Below are 9,327 nucleotides of genomic sequence, written 5' to 3'. Positions count from 1 at the left end.
CTAACGTACGGGTACTTTGTTAGAATCGCTACACCGTGCAGCGTGACAGCAGCAGATGTAGCGGACTAACATTCAAGCTAACCTAACTTCCCAAACGCTGTGGACATCTGAACGCTGATTGGCCGAGACGCGACACGTCCCATCAAAGATGTTTTATTGCGAAGAGCACCACTCCACATTTTCTCCGCGTCTCACTGCAATCTCAACGGCAGCGGGCCAGGTGAAAAAATAAATAAATCGGAATGCATCTCTGGTATTGTTCAGGGGGCCGGTCCAAATGGGGAGGCGGGCCGTAGTTTGGGGACCACTGGGCTACAGCTAGCACGTCTTGTACACCTCCTCATATCTTTGTGTTCATCCTCCAGCCCATCTGAGAGAGTGTTCTCCACGGCTGGAGACACAATAAGTCCTGAGAGATCGCGTATCCTCCCGGAGAAAGCAGACATGCTTATTTTTCTGCACAAGAATTGTTGATGATCCATACAATTGATGGTTGCACACTTGGTATTTGCCACTGCTAGTTTCATTTTTGGCAGCTCAGTTCATAGACCCTTTAAAAAAAAGGAAGGAGCACTGTAATTTCTAGGAACATGTTTAAATTAAACAGAATACATTTTATTTAAGTTATGTAAGTTTTATTTTAAATTCAAGAGGAATATGTATAAATGTTTTTGGTTATTTAAACAAATGTAAATGTGTATGTATACATACTGTATATGGTGTGTGCAGCATTATAGAAAATTATATAAAAGAAAATTAATGTAAATAAACCTGTTTGTGCTCTTTTTTTCACCCATTGCCCAATAAGAATCGATAAAAGAATCGATAAGGAATCGAATCGATAAGCAGGAATCGATAAGGCATCGGAATCGTTAAAATCGTATCAATTCACATCCCTAATCTTGGCGTTATCTTTGATCGGGACTTGTCCTTTAACTCCCACGTAAAGCAAATCTCAAGGACTGCATTCTTTCATCTACGTAATATTTCCAAAATCAGGCACATCTTGTCTCAAAAAGATGCAGAAAAATTGGTTCACGCGTTCGTTACTCCGAGACTGGATTACTGCAACTCCTTATTATCAGGCTGCTCTATAAGTCTCTTAAGTCAACTCCTTATTATCAGGCTGCTCTAATAAGTCTCTTAGGTCCCTCCAGTTGATCCAGAATGCTGCAGCTCGTGTTCTCACTAAACTAAGAAAAGAGATCACATCACTCCTGCACTAGCTGCTCTGCACTGGCTCCCCGTAAAATCAAGAATCACTTTTAAAATTCTTCTCTTAACGTACAAAGCCTTGATTGGTGATGCCCCATCATATCTTAAGGAGCTTGTAGTACCATATTGCCCCACTAGAGAGCTACGCTCACTAAATGCGGGACTACTTGTAGTTCCTAGAGTCTTAAAAAGTAGAATGGGAGCCAGAGCCTTTAGTTATCAAGCTCCTCTTTTATGGAACCAGCTTCCACCTTCAGTCCGGGAGGCAGACACAGTCACCTAGTTTAAGAGTAGACTTAAGACTTTCCTCTTTGACAGAGCTTATAGTTAGGGCTGAATCAGGTTCACCTGGTCCAGCCCCTTGATATGCTGCTATAGGCTTATAGCTGCCGGGGGACGTTTTAGGATGCACTGAGTACCTATCTCCTCTTTTTTCTCTCCTTAAGGATGAATTTTCATCTCTCAATCACACGTTACTAACTCTGCTTTCTCCCCGGAGTCCTTTTGACTTCACGTCTCATGGGGTCATCGGACCCTATGAGACGGCATAGATCCTATCTGCTGATGGATCGTCTGGGTCGTGGAATTCCTGCTCCTGACTACGCCACTGTCCTGTTGAGACTCCGCCCACTCCTCCTCCCCACCGCCATCTGCCTGATGGATCGTGGAGGTCTCCATCGTGGAATATGCCTACTATGAACTATTCATACACTCTGTCATATTCATTGAATGTATTTAAACTCTAAATCTGTCCTTCTGGTCACATGACATCTATTGTTCTGTCCATCCTGGAGAGGGATCCTCCTCTGTTCTCTCCTGAAGGGTTCTTCCCTTTTTTCCCCTGAAGGGTTATTTGGGAGTTGTTCCTGATCCGATGTGAGGTCAAAGGTCAAAGGTCAGGGATGTCTATGTGTACAGATTGTAAAGCACTCTGAGACAAATTTGTAATTTGTGAAATTGGGCTATACAAATAAACTGAATGGAATTGAAAAACAATCCTGAGCTCCCTGTCTGACCACAAAACAGGAGAAAATGGACACAACAAAAATGGCAGCGAACCCCTACAAGCTTGACTCGAAAATACACACAAATGGTGGCCGACACTTAGGCACCAGGTCATGGGATGGTCAAGCTCAGAGGTGAAGAGAGAGAGCGAGAGACACCTAGTCTGGGTGTATATAAGCCCCGCCCACTGATTAGGTGATCCCTCTCAGGTGGTGTTGCTCCAGGCGTACCAGACCTGAGAGAGATAGCTCCACCCTCCTCCTGAAAGAGGGCCGTCTCACGGGACGTAACAGTGTGTGTGTGTGTGTGTGTGTGTGTGTGTGTGTGTGTGTGTGTGTGTGTGAGCTATAAAAGCAGCTGACCAGGAGTCCGTACAACTGGAGCTTCTTCTCTCGACATCTTTACAGGTCAGTGACTGGCTGAGTGTGTGAGTGTGTGTGTGTGAGTGTGTGTGTGTGTGTGTGTGTGTGAGTGTGTGTGTGAGTGTGTGTGAGTGAGTGTGTGTGAGTGTGTGTGACTGTGTGTGAGTGTGTGTGTGTGTGACTGTGTGTGAGTGAGTGTGTGTGTGAGTGTGTGTGTGTGACTGTGTGTGTGTGTGTGTGACTGTGTGTGAGTGTGTGTGTGAGTGTGTGTGTGTGTGTGTGTGTGACTGTGTGTGAGTGTGTGTGTGTGTGTGTTGTTGACGTTGTGTTGTTGTGTTGTTGTCCTCCTCAGCGCCATGGCGACCCTCCTCCCTGCTGCTCTGCTGCTGCTGCTGCTCCCTGGCTCTCCGGCTCAAGGTCCTGTGACATGACAACGTACCGTTCGGCTCATTTTGGTATCGTAACGTTCACCACGTTGACCTCTTGACCTCTTGACCCCCAGACCCCAAGCAAACGCCCTTTTCCATCATGGTGAGCAACTCGGTGAAGCATACCGCCTCGAGGACCTTCAAGGCGTCCGTGTCGCCCGGAGGGATCCTGCTGGGCGGGATGAGGAGGCTGCAGGACTCCGATGACGGCTTCAGGTGAGACCACCGGCTGTGGGAGGAGCCAGCGTAGCCACGGCGTCGAAGGTCAAAGGTCAACGGCCACGTGTCTCTGCAGGTTCAAGTACACGGAGGACGTGAACTACGGCCCGTTCCTGGAGAGCGTGAACGGGTTGGCCGGTTGCCACGACCACCGGACCTACTGGGAGCTGCTGGTGCAGAAACCCAACAGTCATGCCATTCCTCTGAACGTCGGTGCGGCAGCACAATATAAATATCACTTTATATAACTATAACTTTATATAAATATCACTTTATATCATTGTTATGATTTATTATTATTTATTTCATATTTATGAGATAAAAAGTCAAACTTATTATCATAAGTTTGACTTTTTATCTCTAAAATATGAATAATATTATGAATAATAATAATAATAACAATATAAGTAATAATTCTGAAATATACATTTTAAATTATGAGATAGAAAGAGAAACAATGGTTAAAAAAACTTCTTCTTTATTTTACTGCCGGCTGCCATACTGCTGTAAACCAGTGTGTGTGTGTGTGTGAGTGTGTGTATGTGTGTGTGTGTGTGTGTGTGTGTGTGTGTGTGTGTGTGTGTGTGTGTGTGTGTGTGTGTGTGTGTGTGTGTGTGTGTGTGTGTGTGTGTGTGTGTGTGTGTGTGTGTGTGTGTGTGTGCAGGGATCGGGTGTTACATTCCGAGTGCGGGCGACGTGATAATCCTGAACTTCACAAAGTACTGAGGCCCCGACGAGCCGCTCACCCGTTGGCTCTAATGGTCCAGACTCGTCCTCCTGACCGCGCGTTGCTCTGTGATGATGTCATGCTCTGTGATGATGTCATGTTATAAGACACCTGCTTTGTTTTAATGATTTAATGAAGACATTCAAATAAAAAATCTCCTTCACAGCACGAAATCTCTTTTTTATAACTATATTTTGCCTGTAAAATGATCAGTGTTTTTTACAGGAAATGACCGTAAATGTATTTAAGATGAAGAAAAGTCTCTATAAAATTATAAACTATCACACAGCACACAATTAAATGATTATATATATATATTAATATAAGTTATGAAATATATCTTTAAAACTATGAATATTTCTCACTTTTACTCAAATGTAAATGTTTAAAAAGCAAAAAACTAAAACAACATGGATTCATTTCCAGTGTTTTAAAGGGTCAGTTCACATAAATTAACAATAAATAAATAACATACTTTGTCTTTTGCCTTTATTTAACTTTATGGATATTTAAGTTTATGGTTATTTTTTGCACATTTTCCTAAATTCACTGTTTCATATATTTTCTCTAAAGCTGAAACGTTTTAGTCAAAATTGTTATATTCTTGAAATCTCTAATGAAATGAAACATTCATTTATTTGAACCAATATGTTGTTTGTGTGCATTTTCTACCTGTGAGGCGAGACTACTGGCTACTTGGATCCTGCTAAGTGTCTTCTTTAAATTAGTTTATCTGCTGAGTTACTGTTGTATTTGTTGTTTGGAGCTGCTGGATTGTTGGTCTGCACTGTTTTAGGATTTGTTTTGGTAGAGAATCTTCACTGATTGGACGAGCGCTCATCACCTGGTTTCAATTGAATACTAACGAGCAAGGGGTGGTGTCAACGCGGCTGGAGGTAATTGGCACCAACTTGGGCTCATAACCGGATCGGGTCTTTAGCGTCAGCTGTAGCGTCATCGGAGGACAAAGACATTGGAGTCTCCCGTTGGAGTCGAGACTCGGAGGACAAAGACATAGGAGTCTTCCGTTGGAGTCGAGACTCGGAGGACAAAGACATAGGAGTCTTCCGTTGGAGTCGAGACTGGGAGGACAAAGACATAGGAGTCTTTCCGTTGGAGTCGAGACTCGGAGGACAAAGACATAGGAGTCTTCCGTTGGAGTCGAGACTGGGAGGACAAAGACATAGGAGTCTTCCCTTGGAGTCGAGACTGGGAGGACAAAGACATAGGAGTCTTCCGTTGGAGTCGAGACTCGGAGGACAAAGACATAGGAGTCTTCCGTTGGAGTCGAGACTCGGAGGACAAAAACATAGGAGTCTTCCGTTGGAGTCGAGACTCGGAGGACAAAGACATAGGAGTCTTCCGTTGGAGTCGAGACTCGGAGGACAAAGACATAGGAGTCTTCCGTTGGAGTCGAGACTCGGAGGACAAAGACATAGGAGTCTTCCGTTGGAGTCGAGACTGGGAGGACAAAGACATAGGAGTCTTCCATTGGAGTCCAGACTCGGAGGACAAAGACATAGGAGTCAAGACTCGGAGGACAAAGACATAGGAGTCTTCCCTTGGAGTCGAGACTCGGAGGACAAAGACATAGGAGTCTTCCGTTGGAGTCGAGACTGGGAGGACAAAGACATAGGAGTCTTCCATTGGAGTCGAGACTGGGAGGACAAAGACATAGGAGTCTTCCGTTGGAGTCGAGACTCGGAGGACAAAGACATAGGAGTCTTCCGTTGGAGTCGAGACTGGGAGGACAAAGACATAGGAGTCTTCCCTTGGAGTCGAGACTCGGAGGACAAAGACATAGGAGTCTTCCCTTGGAGTCGAGACTCGGAGGACAAAGACATAGGAGTCAAGACTCGGAGGACAAAGACATAGGAGTCTTCCCTTGGAGTCGAGACTCGGAGGACAAAGACATAAGAGTCTTCCCTTGGAGTCGAGACTGGGAGGACAAAGACATAGGAGTCTTCCGTTGGAGTCGAGACTGGGAGGACAAAGACATAGGAGTCTTCCCTTGGAGTCGAGACTCGGAGGACAAAGACATAGGAGTCAAGACTCGGAGGACAAAGACATAGGAGTCTTCCGTTGGAGTCGAGACTGGGAGGACAAAGACATAGGAGTCTTCCGTTGGAGTCGAGACTCGGAGGACAAAGACATAGGAGTCTTCCCTTGGAGTCGAGACTGGGAGGACAAAGACATAGGAGTCTTCCATTGGAGTCGAGACTCGGAGGACAAAGACATAGGAGTCTTCCGTTGGAGTCGAGACTCGGAGGACAAAAACATAGGAGTCTTCCGTTGGAGTCGAGACTCGGAGGACAAAGACATAGGAGTCTTCCGTTGGAGTCGAGACTCGGAGGACAAAGACATAGGAGTCTTCCGTTGGAGTCGAGACTGGGAGGACAAAGACATAGGAGTCTTCCGTTAGAGTCGAGACTGGGAGGAGAAAGACATAGGAGTCTTCCCTTGGAGTCGAGACTCGGAGGACAAAGACATAGGAGTCTTCCGTTGGAGTCGAGACTGGGAGGACAAAGACATAGGAGTCTTCCGTTGGAGTCGAGACTGGGAGGACAAAGACATAGGAGTCTTCCGTTGGAGTCGAGACTCGGAGGACAAAGACATAGGAGTCTTCCGTTGGAGTCGAGACTGGGAGGACAAAGACATAGGAGTCTTCCCTTGGAGTCGAGACTCAGAGGACAAAGACATAGGAGTCTTCCCTTGGAGTCGAGACTCGGAGGACAAAGACATAGGAGTCAATACTCGGAGGACAAAGACATAGGAGTCTTCCCTTGGAGTCGAGACTCGGAGGACAAAGACATAAGAGTCTTCCCTTGGAGTCGAGACTGGGAGGACAAAGACATAGGAGTCTTCCGTTGGAGTCGAGACTGGGAGGACAAAGACAGGAGTCTTCCCTTGGAGTCGAGACTCGGAGGACAAAGACATAGGAGTCAAGACTCGGAGGACAAAGACATAGGAGTCTTCCGTTGGAGTCGAGACTGGGAGGACAAAGACATAGGAGTTTTCCGTTGGAGTCGAGACTCGGAGGACAAAGACATAGGAGTCTTCTGTTGGAGTCGAGACTCGGAGGACAAAGACATAGGAGTCTTCCCTTGGAGTCGAGACCCGGAGGACAAAGACATAGGAGTCTTCCGTTGGAGTCGAGACTCAGAGGACAAAGACACAGGAGTCTTCCGTTGGAGTCGAGACTGGGAGGACAAAGACATAGGAGTCTTCCGTTGGAGTCAAGACTCGGAGGACAAAGACATAAGAGTCTTCCCTTGGAGTCGAGACTGGGAGGACAAAGACATAGGAGTCTTCCGTTGGAGTCGAGACTGGGAGGACAAAGACAGGAGTCTTCCCTTGGAGTCGAGACTCGGAGGACAAAGACATAGGAGTCAAGACTCGGAGGACAAAGACATAGGAGTTTTCCGTTGGAGTCGAGACTCGGAGGACAAAGACATAGGAGTCTTCTGTTGGAGTCGAGACTGGGAGGACAAAGACATAGGAGTCTTCCGTTGGAGTCGAGACTCAGAGGACAAAGACATAGGAGTCTTCCCTTGGAGTCGAGACTCGGAGGACAAAGACATAGGAGTCTTCCCTTGGAGTCGAGACCCGGAGGACAAAGACATAGGAGTCTTCCGTTGGAGTCGAGACTCAGAGGACAAAGACACAGGAGTCTTCCGTTGGAGTCGAGACTGGGAGGACAAAGACATAGGAGTCTTCCGTTGGAGTCGAGACTCGGAGGACAAAGACATAGGAGTCTTCCGTTGGAGTCGAGACTGGGAGGACAAAGACATAGGAGTCTTCCGTTGGAGTCGAGACTGGGAGGACAAAGACATAGGAGTCTTCCGTTGGAGTCGAGACTGGGAGGACAAAGACATAGGAGTCTTCCCTTGGAGTCGAGACTCGGAGGACAAAGACATAGGAGTCAAGACTCGGAGGACAAAGACATAGGAGTCTTCCGTTGGAGTCGAGACTCGGAGGACAAAGACATAGGAGTCTTCCATTGGAGTCGAGACTCGGAGACAAAGACATAGGAGTCTTCCCTTGGAGTCGAGACCCGGAGGACAAAGACATAGGAGTCTTCCGTTGGAGTCGAGACTGGGAGGACAAAGACATAGGAGTCTTCCGTTGGAGTCGAGACTGGGAGGACAAAGACATAGGAGTCTTCCGTTGGAGTCGAGACTCGGAGGACAAAGACATAGGAGTCTTCCGTTGGAGTCGAGACTCGGAGGACAAAGACATAGGAGTCTTCCGTTGGAGTCGAGACTCGGAGACAAAGACATAGGAGTCTTCCCTTGGAGTAGAGACCCGGAGGACAAAGACATAGGAGTCTTCCGTTGGAGTCGAGACTGGGAGGACAAAGACATAGGAGTCTTCCGTTGGAGTCGAGACTCGGAGGACAAAGACATAGGAGTCTTCCGTTGGAGTCGAGACTGGGAGGACAAAGACATAGGAGTCTTCCGTTGGAGTCGAGACTCGGAGGACAAAGACATAGGAGTCAAGACTCGGAGGACAAAGACATAGGAGTCTTCCGTTGGAGTCGAGACTCGGAGTACAAAGACATAGGAGTCAAGACTCGGAGGACAAAGACATAGGAGTCTTCCGTTGGAGTCAAGACTCAGAGGACAAAGACATAGGAGTCTTCCGTTGGAGTCAAGACTCGGAGGACAAAGACATCGGAGTCTTCCGTTGGAGTCTTCGTGGGTGGCTGTGTATTCCACCATTTTGTGAATATGTGTGTATTTTCCATACCTGTGCGTATCTCTACTCGTAGTTACTATAGGACTCGTTCATTCATGGACCGGAACCCCTCCTCGGTTATCCTTCCTACCCGTTCTACTCACACCCAGCACCTTGTCACGGTAGGCCTCTGGAACTGTCAGTCAGCCAACCGCACGGCCGGTTTCATCTCTGGCTTTGCCTTGGAGCAGTCGCTTGACTTCCTGGCTCTCACTGAGACCTGGATCACAGCAGACAACACGTCGACCCCGGCTGCTCTCTCCTCGGCCTTCTCCTTCAGCCACACACCAGACCCTCTGGTCGGGGTGGAGGTACAGGTTTACTCATCTCACCCAAATGGTGTTTCTCTCCCTACTCTCTTCCACTCTTTATCCCACTGACTTTTGAGTTCCATGCTGTGACAGTGACTCATCCGGTTCAACTACACATTGTTGTTCTCTACCGTCCCCCTGGTTCTTTGGGAGATTTCTTGGAAGAGCTAGACGTCGAGAGAGCCACCCTGCGAGCGACGGAAAGAAAATGGCGAAAAACGAATCAAGCGGAAGACTTGCTCTTCTATCAATCTCTTCTCTCCTCCTTCTCTTCCTCTATATCTGCAGCCAAAAGCTCGTTCTACCTGACCAAAATTCAGTCT

General features: G+C 47.2%; 1 protein-coding gene across 2 annotated transcripts; it reads left to right on the top strand.

Moving 5' to 3' along the window:
* Window positions 1-1,309: 1,309 nt before the first annotated feature.
* Window positions 1,310-4,121, top strand: LOC130210838 (cobalamin binding intrinsic factor-like). Of its 2 annotated transcripts, XM_056441326.1 has the most exons (5): window positions 1,310-2,627; window positions 2,935-2,999; window positions 3,085-3,226; window positions 3,306-3,442; window positions 3,894-4,121. In XM_056441326.1, exons 2-5 carry the CDS (start codon window positions 2,939-2,941, stop codon window positions 3,953-3,955), a joined length of 402 nt encoding a protein of 133 aa, XP_056297301.1. In that variant the 5' UTR covers window positions 1,310-2,627; window positions 2,935-2,938; the 3' UTR covers window positions 3,956-4,121. The 2 variants fall into 2 exon arrangements, with proteins under 2 accessions (XP_056297301.1, XP_056297302.1); XM_056441327.1 differs by lacking the exon at window positions 1,310-2,627 and having other exon boundaries at window positions 2,898-2,999.
* The last annotated feature ends 5,206 nt before the right edge of the window (window positions 4,122-9,327 follow it).

The sequence above is a fragment of the Pseudoliparis swirei genome, chromosome 20 (assembly GCF_029220125.1).
Source record: "Pseudoliparis swirei isolate HS2019 ecotype Mariana Trench chromosome 20, NWPU_hadal_v1, whole genome shotgun sequence".
Classification (NCBI taxonomy): domain Eukaryota; kingdom Metazoa; phylum Chordata; class Actinopteri; order Perciformes; family Liparidae; genus Pseudoliparis; species Pseudoliparis swirei.
Note: the sequence above shows the minus strand (reverse complement) of the source record. Positions and strands in the feature narration are given on the sequence as shown.